Source organism: Spermophilus citellus, assembly GCF_964194105.1.
Source record: "Spermophilus citellus genome assembly, chromosome: 13".
In the NCBI taxonomy this organism is placed as follows: Eukaryota; Metazoa; Chordata; class Mammalia; order Rodentia; family Sciuridae; genus Spermophilus; species Spermophilus citellus.
In genome coordinates, this window is record NC_138193.1 from 5084731 (window position 1) to 5099548 (window position 14818).

Genomic DNA, 14818 nt, shown 5'->3' on the forward strand with positions numbered 1-14818 from the left:
GCTACCTTTTATATTACAATGGCATTTGAGAAAAAGAAGAGTTAGTTGGGCTGGGGAGGTAACTTAGTGGTAGAGCACGTGGTACGGCATGCATGAGGTCCTTGGTTCAATCCCCGGTGACAGACAGACAGACAGACAGACACACACACACACACACACACACACACACACGAAAGTGAAACTTGCATTCAAATACATCTGGATGGAGGTTTTCCTAGTTTGATTTTAGGAACCATGAAATTACCGCAGAACTTTTACTTCAGGTGATGGGTATTTCCTTTATGGACAATAAGTGAATTTTCCAGGGTCAAGAGTCTTAGAGTTTGTCATTTGAATCTTTTGACCCAGACATCTTTGTTCACTCAGTTTTTCTAAGGATTGTGTCTTTCCTGTGCTTGTGACGTGAACATCTCAGGAATGATTTTATTAACAAAGTCATAGAAAAAAAACAAAAACCTCCAGGCAGCACCCCACTCAAGTTAGCCACACCTCCACTTGCCACTGCGGCTTCTCATTGTGGAGTCCAGGAGAGGCCCTACCTTTGAGACACCCTAACTATCATTCCAGCCCACGGCCTGAATGAGCTTAATTAAGTCTGCTCCTTCCCAAAGTGGCCAATTACACAGCAGGAAAAATGCCAGCATGACTCTATTGCTGTATCAAGTTCCACTTTACCATTTCCTTTATCTTTTTTTTTTTTTTCCTATCTGTTTTATTATGAACATAGAAAACGGAACTGTTTGACTAACTGGTGTTTCTGTTTAGCCATAGGTTACACCCACCACAATGAAGGAATGTGTTCAGATTATGAGGGTGTGTGAGTGTACCTAATTCAAAATGAATTTTATTTGAAGGACATTTACACAGTAGGGTTCAAATGCCCTGATAATAATGTTTAGATCACCAAGGCTGGTAACGGAATATCAATAGAGGTGACATTTGCAGCTTTAGATTTCTCCCTATCTTAGGATAGGGAACCTCTGATTTCAATAATTCTTAGAAAGGGCATTAGTCAATGTACAGATAGGATGGCTAAATAAAATCCTGGCATGAGGTGATGTCTGGTATCCAGGTCCTTTAAAATCTCCTTCCAATTGCATGTTACTTTTTAAATATCCTTACAATTTATGACCACATTGATACTAATGTTTGGGGGAAAAAATGCCTAACTATGGCCTGTATTGGAACTAATAATTACTCATCTCTGTGATCAATTAACCTAGAAACATATGAAAGCAGATATTAAAGCCATCGGTGCCCTTACGTATTTACTATAGTGGCAGCTAGAAATAGCAAACATGGAGTCAAGTAACAATTAGGGTTCATAGAAAGATAGGAAGGAAGGTGGTGATATTAAAAGGAAGTCCTAGCTCGTACTTTCTTTTGCTCGTACTTTCTTTTGCTCGCTTGCTTCCTTCCTTCAGTAAATACATACTACTCATGTAATAAAAAGTTTTGAAAAAATTACTGCCAGTAGATTGTAATCAAATACACTTGTCACATGAGGATTCTTCCCATAGCAAGGTTGTGACTTGAAATCCCCAGAGGACAATTGCTCATTGACTGCTAACCTGGGCATAACCTGGATTTTAAACTCTTTCGGGGGTTCATAGTGCCCAGTGTCTCAAAGCAGACTGACCTTCATGGTGTGAAGAGTTTGATTCCCTTTGTTAAATGTGATTCTAGTTTCTTGAAGTATTCATTAACCAAGATAAAAATCCCTGAAGGTCCAATTCTAAGATAAATGTATCAATGCAGCTTTAATATTTCTTAGGTCAGTGCTACTCAGAATGTGTCATGTGGATGGTGTGGGTCTGTGAAATGTTTGTCACCCTGTCCATAATGAGATTAAATACAGAACTAACAAAGATTCAAACTTTGAGTCATTTTATAAAACATTTGGATTGCATTTTATGGTATCATTTTCTATTAATTGATTTTTATTGTATGTTACAAACATGTTAATTCGTAACAGAGTGGTAGGGGAAAAATTAGTTGGTTGTCACCTTAAACTCACATAAGAGCGCCGAGGAATTCTTTTTTGAAGCTTCAAGACATATATTCTGACATTTCAAATCAATTTATTAATACCAATAGAAAAACTTATGTAAAAAGGGGTTCTGAAACTTAGGGTCATCAATTGTATGGGGAGCCCTGGTGTTTATGTGGTATCTCTTGCCAAGGTGGGAGAATAATAATGTTCCTCTTTCTCTAATGATGTTTCCAGGGCCCAGAGGGTACAAGGAATCAAAAGACTTTCCCCTGAAGATGTGGAATCCATGAGGGACATCCTGACTCGCAACATGTACCAAGTTCGACAAAGGGTGTGTATGAGTCCTCTGCCTCGTTGCTGTTGCCTGTCCTGGGAACCATGCCTTCAAGAACCCGCTCTTGTTGGCATGTCCTCTCTAAAGCAGCCACTTAGACCTGCTCAGTCTGGAGAACAGAAAGTTAATTGTCATGTTTCTGCTACAAAGTTGGCACCTGCAGCATAAAAAGAAATGCAAACCCAGTTGCTGTCTCTAGGGGTCAGGCTGCCCCAGCCTTGCAGCCTGGAGTTTTCCAGAACCAGCAGGTCCCCCTGTCCTCCAAGGGCAGAGAAGCAGTCAAGCTCATGCACCACACCAAAGACAGATGGCACCAGGGCACTGAAGACAGCAGAGCTGCCTCGGAGATTTCAGTAGAACAAAAGAAAGTTGAAGTCATTTAGAATATTGAAACAATAATGCTGAAGACCAGGAAAAAAAACAACAACAACAAATGTATTAAGCATCTTATTTTTCAGTTTTGGAAATAGGTATGGAATCCGTAGTAGATGTCAGCCACTAGACCAATGTACATGCAAGAATATTTCTGAGGGCAATGAATGAGGCAGTCCTAAGAACTTTTGGCTGAATTAAATGACAGATATGCTGACATCATCCATTTAAGAGTTATTTTACTTTATCTTCAAAATTGGAAGTCTTAATCGTCCATCCTGATTCTTGGGTAGGATCCTAATAACCACATATGTCCATTCTGAGGGCCTTCGTCTTTCTTTATAGATGATAATCTTAATTGAATAAAAAAAATCATAAAATCAAAGCTCTTCATTTTCAAGCAGAAGGCACAAAAATTAGTGAAGTTGATGGTCTGAGTTATGAAAGGTCCCAAAACCAATCCAAGTTTGGAGCTAAGGTCTTCTGACCTCCTGCCCCATACTCTTTCCATGACATCAGACTTACAATCCAGTAAAAGTGAGGGTCTTCTGGCCTCCTGTTTCCATGATGAGGGGCTGTGTCAGTGAAAGGCTGCACCCTAGCTGAGGGAATGGAATATAGCTCACCATCAAGAGAGCTGCTTGAATTCCACTGCCTTCGGATCTTTCCAAGTGAAACTGTTGCAGTAAGACAATCACATCCTGCCTTAGACCAATAGATAAGAACTTCCTCCTAGTGAGAGCCAAAGGGTGTATATAAGTGCCACCAGATACCTGGTGCCCAGCTTCCCCCCCATGTTGACGAATCGATAGAGAAATGGATGTGGAGATCCTGAATTCCAACCCATGCCTAACAGTTTCACTGCCCATCCTCTTCACTTGGGGCAGGATCCCAGGCAGACCCCTTCCTTCTTTTTTTAAATTTCCTCCTCCATCTGGCCTCCGGAGTTCTCCCTTTTAATTGAAGTGGCATCTTTCTTCCTTATTTCCCCCAATTTGAGTACACGGACTGCTTTTCACTTACAGGATTTAGACATGAGCACCATGGGAATCCAATGAGGAAAACATAATTGATCAACAGGGAGGTGACAGCTAGGAGGTTCCTTTTGGCCTTCTCTTTCAGTACTTTGGTGAGTGAGGCTCACCAATCCCACTCCTGCTTGCCTTTACTTTCTAACTCCAGCTTTACCAGGGTCATGAGAGTCTTCTCTTGTACATGGTTTTATTATTATTATTATTATTATTATTATTATTATTATTATTATTATTTTGTTCTCTTGAAGGGAAAATCATCGTAGAAATGCAACCCAGGACAACTATACTTTGTCTAGTAAGAAAGCTACATTCTTGCTGAGGGATATAAAGAATATGTAGAAACCCTCTGAGGCCCTCCAGGCTGGGTAATAGGTCCAGGCCTGGTGATGGGAGTGTTCCTCACTCTCCAAGTCTTGGAAGAGTCTGTCCTGGGAGTTAGGAGTCATTTGGAGGCAGCTTCAGAATGAGTGCAGGATTTCACTCGAGGTGATTGTCATACACAGTTGACACGGGCTCTATCTCCAGCCGACACCTGTTTGGAGTCTGTCCCTCTGGCACGTTCAGGATGGAATCTACATGAGCAGGGAAGTGGAGGGACCTCTGGAAATTCCCAGTGGGACCACCACCCAGGAAGCTCTCAGGAATGCAAGGGAATGGAATTTGAAAAACGCTTCTTCCAAATATCTGAGAGAAGAACCTCCTTAGACTTAAGGACAGATCAAAAGTTGATCTGCAGTTCCTGGGGTGGCCTAGGGGGTCAGGTTACTTTCAGAGTTTCTGCATATTTTTTTAAAGGATCACAGCAATTTGTTCAATTTCTGTTCTGTATGGCAGATAAAGTTTAGACACATCTGTAATGGGCCAGGCATTAGGAACACTGAACTGAATAAGACAGAGCTCTTTCTCTCATTTAGGACTCAAGGTTTAATGGGAAATTTAGGATTTTAACCAGTTACCATCAGCTTCACAAGAGGGCAGAAATGGAGGAAGAAGGAGGAAAAAACTGGCATGTATATTGTATGCATAGAAATTCTGTGATCCCTGCAGAAGACCAAATAGACAAGGCTCATGGAGGGTGAGGCAAAATAGAAGAGCCAATGTTCAAATGTTGAAGTGCAGCTTCCTCCTAGGTCTGGGCATAGGAATTCCTAGTAGGAACATATGTATACACACAAAGATATATACAAGTACATGGATGCTGAATTCAAGTTTGTATGACTTGAAAATTATAAAACTTTGTCTCAACGTTTTGGAGTCTTAATGTTTAAATACTTTTTTCTGTTAGGGTCCATATCATTATGTTTTATATTTCAGTGTATAAAATGCTCTTAGGTCAAGGTCTGATCTTAAAGGTGAAGGCTAAGAATCCATATTTTCAACTGTCATCACAATTCAATATTTTGGCCAAATTCTTGTTAGATCAGTTAGCTTATCCAAAGTGGCTGATGAAAAGCGTCTATGGGGAGAGGAGCAAAGTCAACTTTTCCCCTTGTTCCTTTGGCCTTCAATTTGTACCTTGCCCCGTGGAAATCCTTACAGATGATCATCTATTTTGTGAGGTTTCGTCCAGTTAAGAGATAATTAAAACCACAAGTCTACTCAACCGGCTGCATATCCACTAACACACAAATAAGAAACTGAAAATCAATAGAACGCACGCACGGGGACACTGTCGCCAAACTCTCCCCACTAGAGACACTCTTTTCTGTTTTGGCAGGACACTTGGCTATCCCCGTCTGGATGAATTGAGGGCCTACTATAAACCCATGCATTAAGTTCGAGGGAGACTTAATCCCTTTTGTACGTTTTAGATAAAAACCAACAGAAATGGAGGCATCCATATTTTCTTTCTGCACCCCGGGTATCACCTGGTGGTACCCTGGAGTGGGTACACCCCACCTGAAGGACGCGAGGTCTGCAGGATCAAGTCTCCGCTCCTTGAGAGGCTCTTGGTGGCCTGTCCCACCCCTGTCGCCCCTGCAGTCTCGTCTCTCACTACCCTGGGAGTGATGCGCTTGGTTCTCATGGTTACAAACCATTTCCTTCTCTTTTCCAGTAGCCCCCCTACTTCTCCCTCCAAGTCTATTCATGGCCCTTGTCATACATAGGCCCTGTGTTCTTTCTTTCTGGAACTTCCTCCTAGGATAACACTCTCTCATCTTTCAATGCATGCCCTAGAGCCCTAGAGCAATGAACCTGTCACATCCAAGCCTCATCAAGCACCTATGGCCTGTACTCTATGAATCCCAGATGATCCCAACCCTGTGTCACTTACACAGGCACATAGCATTATATCCTCGTTAACTTGATTCCTCCAGAGACTGGCAGCCTTCTAAAGCCCAGGATCCTAATCCTCATTTACATTTTGATACAAGAGATTGAACCAGGGGTGCTAACCACTGAGCCACATCCCCAGCCACACCTTTTTTTTTTTTTTTTTTAATTATGCGATAGCATTTTGCCAAGTTGCTTAGGGCCTTGCTAAATTGCTGAGACTGGCTTTGAACTTGCAGGCCTACTGCCTTATCCTCCCTAGCTGCTGGGATTACAGGCGTGCACTACCATATCCGGCTTCCAATTCATTGGTAAAAGGCTCTGCCTTCTGTGTCCCCTGGATGAGAGAATGTCTGCTCTACTGCAGTTGAATTGATTATTCCTTTAGAGATAACACTTGCAGTCCCAATTCTATCATGCAGCAGGACTTTGTGGTTTATCAGTGCACACACTATGTCACCAACTAGCCCCCCCCCCAAAAAAAAAGTGGGCATGCACTGATGAACCTCAAGGTAGCAGCAAGGGAGAAACGGAGTCTCAGCTGTGAGTATTGCAAACATCTGTTTAAGCACCAGTGTTGGCCTCCGATCCCTGACAAATATTTCCTGGTCTTGGGTAAGAAACAAAGAAGAAATTTATCATGGAGATAAATTGACTGAATTTGAAGGACTGTGCTCTATCTTTTTTTGTTGTGGTTGTTTAAAATGTTTATTTATTTTTTTAGTTATAGGTGAACACAATGTCTTTATTTTACTTTTATGTGGTGCTGAGGATCAAACCCAGTGCCTCACGCATGCGAGGCGAGCGCTCTCCCTCTCAGCCACAACTCCAGCCCTGTTCTTTATCTTAGAGTATGTCTTTCCTACTGATTTTGGTTAAAAGATCTCTTCCTTCCTGGATTTATGATAATAGTGATTGGTAGAAATTATTTGATCTTGGGGGGGGTATTTTTCCATAATTGGCAAAACTTTTTAAAAATAGCAACCTTCTAGAAATTTCTAAAGTAGGACTGATATCTTTTTGATCTATGAAATTCAAATGCCTATGAACCACTGGCCCAGCACAATAAGATAAAATAAAATTAAAATATGCACACACATGCCCACACAACCTGAGAAAGAGAAAGCATGCATGGGGCAGCCAGGTCTGAGGGTACCTCAGGTTAGAACAGCTGAGAAAGGCTTGGATGCAGTCTAAGCTCTGCCCCCAAGACAGTAACCACAGGTTACAGATTTTTCTCAGGGCCCAGGCTTGCTTACCTGAAAGGGAAGCACTTCTCGGCCAAGCTTCTCTGTGCCTACCTGCTCTACCTGTCTCAGGTGTGTGATGTGTCCGTGGCCTCCTGGGACCGGAAATTGCACTGGAGAAGTTCTTACCTATTGGATTTTCCATTCTCTCTGCAGACCCCATCCTACAACAAATACAACCTCAAACCCCAAACAAGCGAGAAGCAGGCTAAAGAGATTCTCATCCGACGTCAGAACACCTTGAGAGAAAGCATGAGGAAAGGCCACAGCCTGCCCTGGGCAAAGCCGGTGCGTGGGGACATTCCTTAGTCTGCAGATGTTAATCAACTCCTCGGTTGAGCCACCATTGATACGGAAACTAACCTTGCTGCCAGGGAGGGACACCAAGCAACCTCTGCTTTCGGTCCAGGTGATAGGAGGCACCTGCCCATGGGGTTTATGGCAGTGAACTGCCCTCCACAGGAGGTCAGTGACTGCCACATGGACCCTGTGCTGAGGGTCTAGACTCAGGCCCCACAGAGGCCCGATCCTGAGCGTGCCAGGGGTCCTCTTTGGACCAGAGCCTCTGGCCCTCCCAGGAGGACACAGGGAAGAGTTTGTTCTTGCTGAGACCCTGGGGCCTAATCTTCACATCCCCACTGCACCTAAGACCACATCAGACAATCTTTCTAGGATTTCTGGGTGGAATTGAGACTAAATAGACCCTAACATGGATCCTAATCTCAGTGGGGTTGATGGGAATAAGATGCAGAGGTTCACAGCGGTCAGTTATATGATAAAAAGGAAAAAACTACATAGAGAAGATGGAAGTACTCTGCTGTCTTCAAACAAAAGTGACTGAAAGCCAGTAATGGAACCCAGGTGCTGCAGTGTGGGTCTGTCCTCTGCTTTATTGGCTCTAGGAAGGTCTTAATTGCAAAAGCTCATTCCACTTTTTATTTCTACTTGTTACCCACAGGCTGGCACCAAAAACATCCGCTACCTCTCTGTTCCTTACAGCAACCTGCAGCCACCAGAGAGGGACACAAGAGCTCCCGAGTCCTCAGGTAACCTGCAGGCATGGCCACTTTCTTTTCCTGTAGAGAGTCAGTTGGTAAATACAGTGGGATTTGCAGAACAGGAAGCAAAATCATGAATATTATGAAGGTACTTATGTGACAAGAAAAAGAAGAAAACTTGCTTTATAGATAAAATTCATAATTTGTTTATGGATACTTAAATTTAAATTTTACTTCATTTTTATTTTTTATGAACAATTATATTCATTTCATTTTTTTCCCAGCCATTTAAAAATTTGGCGATGATTTATAGCTCATGGTTCCCATAGAAAGAGACAGCAGACCCGATACAGACCCAGGGTAGTTGACCTCTGTTTTAAAGAAACATAAAAGGTGCATTTTACTGAAGTTGTGGGCTTCACCCACAGTTTAAATATGAGCAGAATTCTCCAAAGTTGCTTAATTTTTACTGAAATAACTTAAAATGTACTGATTAAAGGTTTTCCTTAAGTGGAATTCTTAGAATTATTGAAGCTACTTATTATTCTAACAAAAGCCAAGTTGCTATTTAAAATGTGTGAATAAAATGATTTTCTATTAGTAAAAGGTGACATACAGTATATACCATATGCTCTATTATGTATGTTGATTTTCCTAAAATATTAAGCCTAAAATCATATTGGTACATGAATCTGCAACAACAAATCCCATCATTATGTACAACTATAATGTATCAAAAAATGTAGAAAGAGAAAAATTATATTGGAAATTCAAGTAAACTAAGTTTGCAGGATTGTAGAATTACATCTTTAAGAAGTAAATGCAATTATTATTTAAAGTGATAAATTCTGTATTTAAAGAGATGCTTCTTGTAAAATCAAAGTCAAGCAGTAGAGAAAATGCATAATGAGGAAAGTTAAAAGCACTTGAAACCCTAACACCCAGATATAAGTGCCATAACTATTTTGGTTGGCATTCTTCCATTATTTTCTCTATGCCACCCTGACCCCTAGGTCAACCATATCTGATTTTAAAAAAATTTACAAGAACACAGCATCACATTATACATAAAATCAAATATTAGTCATGCTTTGATATGTCATAAATTGTTGGTTTATTCAACAGTATTGGAGACAGATTTCCATGTCAATAGCTATGAATCTAATACTTATTTTAATGACTAAATAATAGTTATTAGAAGCATTATAGCTTATTCAGCTAATTTCTAATTAGTAACCAGTTAAGATATTTCTAATTTTTAGTAACTAATAAGCACTGATATATTATAAGCACTTTATATCATTTGTGATTGACTCTTACATACATAACCAAATAGTTCCTTACTGTAAGTAAAATTTTGAGGTAAAAAATCAAATACATTTAAATTTTTTTGTGTTATTTTATTTTTGATTGACACATTACAATTACAATTGTACATTACATACATTACCTAAACAATCATCCCAAACAATTATATCACGAATCACAACAGTCTGTGAGAATGGTCTTTTCAAAACACCTTTATCATCACTGAGCTGTGTCAAATTTGTGAGCAATCTACATCTGGAAGGGTAAATTTTATATGGTATATTTAATTTTCATATGAATCTCTGATCTTTAGCGAGGTTAAATATCTTCCATATTTTTGGAGATGACTGCCTTTCTTTTTTTTTTTTTTAAAGAGAGAGAAAGAGAGAATTTTTTAAGTATTTATTGTTTAGTTTTCAGTGGACACAACATCTTTATTTTTTATTTTTATGTGGTGCTGAGGATCGAACCCAGCGCCCTGTGCATGGCAGGCGAGTGCGCTACCGCTTGAGCCACATCCCCAGCCCATGACTGCCTTTCTTTGGGGAAATTTTCTGTGTCTGCCTTTGTCCATTTTTCCCCCTTTGGTTGCTGATTTTTTAACCCACTTTTGTCCCATTGTCCCAGATTTTAGAATACCTATAAAAACTTAGTATCATTAAAAATATTTCGCACAGTTATACAATAATAATATTTTTATAAGAATATTAATTAAAGTAATAACATATCTATGCTTTCTATTATGATCTTCAATCTATTTGACTGCACCTTTGCAAATTGTGTTGAAATAGTCACAGAATTATAAAACTTGGGAATTGATGGGGTTAAATGAAGTTGAAGAACTCTCTAAAAACATGGACACACAAAACTAGGAAATGATTCCTGCATTTGTTTCCCATTGAGAACATTAATAGCTTATTTTTTCCCATATAAGGTTCAATCATCTGAAATTGACTTTGTGCGAGGACTAAGGTAGAGAGATACTTCAGATTGCTTCAAGGGCTGTGCTTCTATCTCAGCACCACGTTTCCTCCAAGATAACATGTGGCCTTTGTTTCACCGAAGTCATGAGCCCTGCAGGGAGCTTTGGACACTCAATTCTGTTTCACTCATCTGGTTTTCTATTCCCAGACTACACTCTAGTAACTAGTATTATTTGATATTATCAAAGGGCTATCCCACAAACAAAGGGTAGTAAAAAAACAAAACAAAACAAAAAACAAAAAAAAACCCATAAAAACCAAAAGAGCACCAAATATACAGCGTTTAATAGATTGACTTTAAAATAACTTCATGGTGCAAATAACCCAGTGCTATTTTTGTAATGTGTTTAAATAGAAAATAAAAAAGCCTTACAGTTATTTCTTATGCGATGAACATCAATATCACGTGACTCTGTTAGCAGAGACGACTACAGAGCAGACTTAAATTTTAAATAAGCATTACCAAAAAAAAAGTAGAAAGGTAAAGAAATATTATACTTTGCAAAACAGTGTTTATTCCAGAAGTCATGGGTTATATAACATTTGGAAATATATTTATATTATTCCCTAGATTAATAGGTCAGAGGATCCTGTCCTGTCAACAGATGCCTCCAGCAAAAGGCATCTACTCAATTTCAGTTAAGGCCGTCAAATGTCTAGAAATTTTATATAGGGCTATCTTAGCCTATTTTCTGTTACTATAACACAACACCTGAGACTAGATAATTTATAAAGGAAAGAGATTTATTTAGCTTATGGTACCAGAGGCAAGAAAGTCCAAGATCACGCTGCCTCTGGTGAGGTCCTCATTGTGTATCAAAACATGGTGGATGACATCATATGGGGGCAGTGCATGTGAGAATGTGGCATCACATGGTGGGCAGACACATGCAGAAGAGAGGGAGGGGACAAAGGAGCTGTCTCACTTTATAACAATTTGCTTTTCAGAGAACTAATCCTGTCTTCTGAAAAGGATGTGAATACCACCTAAATTCTTGACCCCCTCCACACTGTCACATTGAGAATTCAGCATCAACACAAGCTTTAGTGGGGACAAACCACATTCAAACTATTAGCAAGGACCTATATGAAGAAAAAATACAATTCAATTTCTTCACTGTTATTTGTACTCAGTAAAGAAGAAGGTAATGTCGGCAGCACCCACATGCAAAAGTACTGCCTGGAAGTGAAGTCAGTCAGGCACAGAGAGGGTACACACGTGAACAGGCACATAGAGCTGTTAGAACAGGGCTTGGAACCAACTAGGTGTGTAAGAAAAATTAGGCCTTTGTGCTACTACTGAGGGGCATTAGGGAAGACTCCACCTGGTTACAGTCAGGTGTTCCTGACTGAAAGCCAACACCTCAAAATGCCAGTTCTTTACGTGGAATGAAGTCTTTGTCCCAGAGAGTTTTCTTTTCTCCCGTGTACCCAGGTGGTTCTAAGTGTCGTCATCTAATTGAGAGTGGCCAAACTGGAGATCTGAGAAGAAGAAGTAGTGAAGTGGGATTGTGTTATCAATTATGCTTCATAAGTTTTTAATAATTATCGTGACAATCAAGAGGAGGCGGAGGTCAGCCTCAGTGGGCAGCTAGGCATGGTTGACCACTGGAATCCCCTCTTCTCTCCAAACCTGCAGTCTTTCTGCAGCAGGAGGAGGTCAGGGAACAACTTGAGACCCGCTAGGGAGACCTCAGCACTGACTGCTCCCTAGGAGGCTGTCCCTGCACCAGCGAGCCTGAGACTCAGGGAATATTTTCCTTCCTAGCCCTTCCCATGGCCTCTAGCATCAGGATATCCCTTGCTCTGATGTCTGGGAGCTCCAAGCTGACGTGGGGGGCCCCACTCACTCTTCTAAGTTCCATTTGCCTTGGGGCTCACTGGGATTTCTAAGAAGAGAGGTCTCAACTTGAAACCCCTGGCATGTCCTGAGGCTGCTGAAAACTCCTGTGAACCTGTGAACCCGGGAATGTGAAAAACCTCTGGAGATGAATGGTGGTGATGATTACGAAAAAAAAATGATTACTCTTGATGCTGTTGTGCCGTACGCTAAAATGGTTATTCTGAATGATTAAAACGGTACATTTTTTGTTATGTGTATATATATATATATATATATATATATATAACCACAAATTTATTTTGGGGAGGCTCCTGGGGATTGAACCCAAGGGCACCCAACCACCAAGCCATATCCCCAGCCTTTATTTTTTTTTTGAATTTTTTAATACCTTTATTTTATTTATTTATTTTTATGTGGTGCTGAGGATCGAACCTAGGGCCTCGCACTTGCTAGGCAAGCAAGTGAGCGCTGAGCACTGAGCCACAATCCCAGCCCCGCCTTTAAAATTTTTATTAATTTTATTTATTTTTATTTAGAGACAGGGTCTCACTGAGTTGCTTAGGGCTTCACTAAACAGCTGAGGCTGGCTTTGAGCTTGCAAGCCTCCTGCCTCAGCCTCAGGAGCTGCTGGGATTACAGGCCTGCGCCACCATGCCTGGAGATTTTCTTCTGTTGTTTTTAAACAAGGAGTGCAGGTGGGGTTGCACGAGTTCTTGTCATCTGGGTGCGAAGTCTTAACTCTGATCAAGTCTTCACCTCCTCCTTGTTACATTTTCCTAGTTGATGATGGGAGTGTCGCAGAATTCCCACCCGTCGCTTTCAGCGCACTCTCTCGAACAGGGATGCTCCAGGAAAGGCGACGGACACAAGAAACGATCCCCATGAGGAATTTACACAGTAGAGGAGGGAAGGCATTGCACTTCGGTCACGAAGGGAACGGCAGCCATGAAGAGCTCGCTGGCAGAGGCAGGAGGGCAGTCGTAAGGCCCAGGCCTCTGTTCCATGCCGTGGATGAGGAATATGAATCTGGAGAGGAGGTGGAGGGTGCGGCCTCAGCTGCTGGATCCAGATGGACAGCTGAGCAGGGACACAACAGGGGACACCATGAGTCCCAATGTCCTTTGCTCCAAAGAAAATAGTTCTACAGTCCACAAGGTCTCTTCTGTGATGTTCAAGGCCATCTTGCTTTTACTGTGAAGGGGTTTTCAGATTTCAGAAGACAGCTAGTGAGTTTTTTTTTAAGCTATTGGACACATGTCTATAGGAAGAAGAAGATTTTTTTTATAGGACTGGGAGCAAACCTGAAAGCTGAGCCACATCTTTGGCCAATGTCCGTGGTAGATGAATTTGTTGAGAGTGATAGAAATCCATTACCCCAGGAATTGGTCTCTAAGAATTTCCTAAGGACATTCTATGAAGACTACTTGATCTATGCTGTATATTGAGATGTAAGTGTGATTGGTCAGTAATCTAATTAACTATATGCATGTGTAACTTATAATCAAAGTAGAACTAAAGGGGCCTTTGAAGCCACCTGGCTCAATCCCTGAGTTTACAGGTCCCATAATGAGTTGTCCTTTCTCCCACGTGAAGGGATTCTGTTTTAATTTTGATATTCAATATACAATAATTACATTTCAAAGGAGAGGTAAAATTTGTTATAATGTTCATGTACTTATTCGGTAATAGTGATAGGTATGATATGCACATTAACCTTTGAATAGTGGATATGTCTATTTTATAATTAGAATACTGATTTAAAACAAAGATTAGAAACACAATGGCTGCAAACAATGACATGAATAATGGGTATTTATTAGGAATACATTGGTGGGGTGTGATATTTTGCTCTAGGGTTTGGAATTGTTCTTCAATTTAACTTGACCTCACCACTTTTACCAGACTACTTTGTCTTTCCTCCTTGCTTTCTCTTCCTTTCTCCTTCCCTCTTTTCTGTTTGGCCACTTGTATTTAGGAAGCACTTTAAAGTGTTAAATAATGTGTCAAATGACCAGTGTGTGACAGTCAACTCAATATCCTCCCTCCATTACTGTTTTTGCCAACTGATTTAATCCTACACATCTGTAGGATTAAATGCTCCCAGATCCCTAGACCTTCTTTGGGCCCATAACCCCTAGGTGCCCTGTGTTCCTTTGTATATGTCAATAGAATATACATTATCTGTGAATTATGTTTGTACAGATACATGAATAATACTTATTATGGTGGCCCATGGCTCAGTGGTCAAGGGAGCACAGTTTCTTCAGGTTAACGTCATCCATTTATCATCAGTTGTGACTTCTATTTCTTGGCGTTTTTTTCTCTTACCAGTTATGGGTGTCTCCAACATGGTAGATGACTACACGGGGTACTAATGATCACACTGCAGAACTGGGAAGGGTGTTAGAAAAGGTGTCGTCAAGCGATCGTAT

At 40.7% G+C, this 14818-nt stretch overlaps 1 protein-coding gene across 1 annotated transcript in view; it reads left to right on the forward strand.

Annotated features, from left to right (window-relative positions):
* The window catches only part of SLC9A4 (solute carrier family 9 member A4), a gene marked incomplete at its 5' end in the record, with an annotated part of 62371 nt that extends 48104 nt beyond the window's left edge, over positions 1 to 14267 (forward strand). The window contains 4 exons of the mRNA XM_081264550.1: positions 2228 to 2324; positions 7411 to 7542; positions 8213 to 8300; positions 13167 to 14267. Of these exons, the coding sequence (XP_081120676.1) occupies positions 2228 to 2324; positions 7411 to 7542; positions 8213 to 8300; positions 13167 to 13525 (676 nt within the window). The 3' untranslated portion in view covers positions 13526 to 14267. The remainder of the gene's footprint in view (positions 1 to 2227; positions 2325 to 7410; positions 7543 to 8212; positions 8301 to 13166) is intronic.
* Between the last annotated feature and the right edge of the window lie 551 nt (positions 14268 to 14818).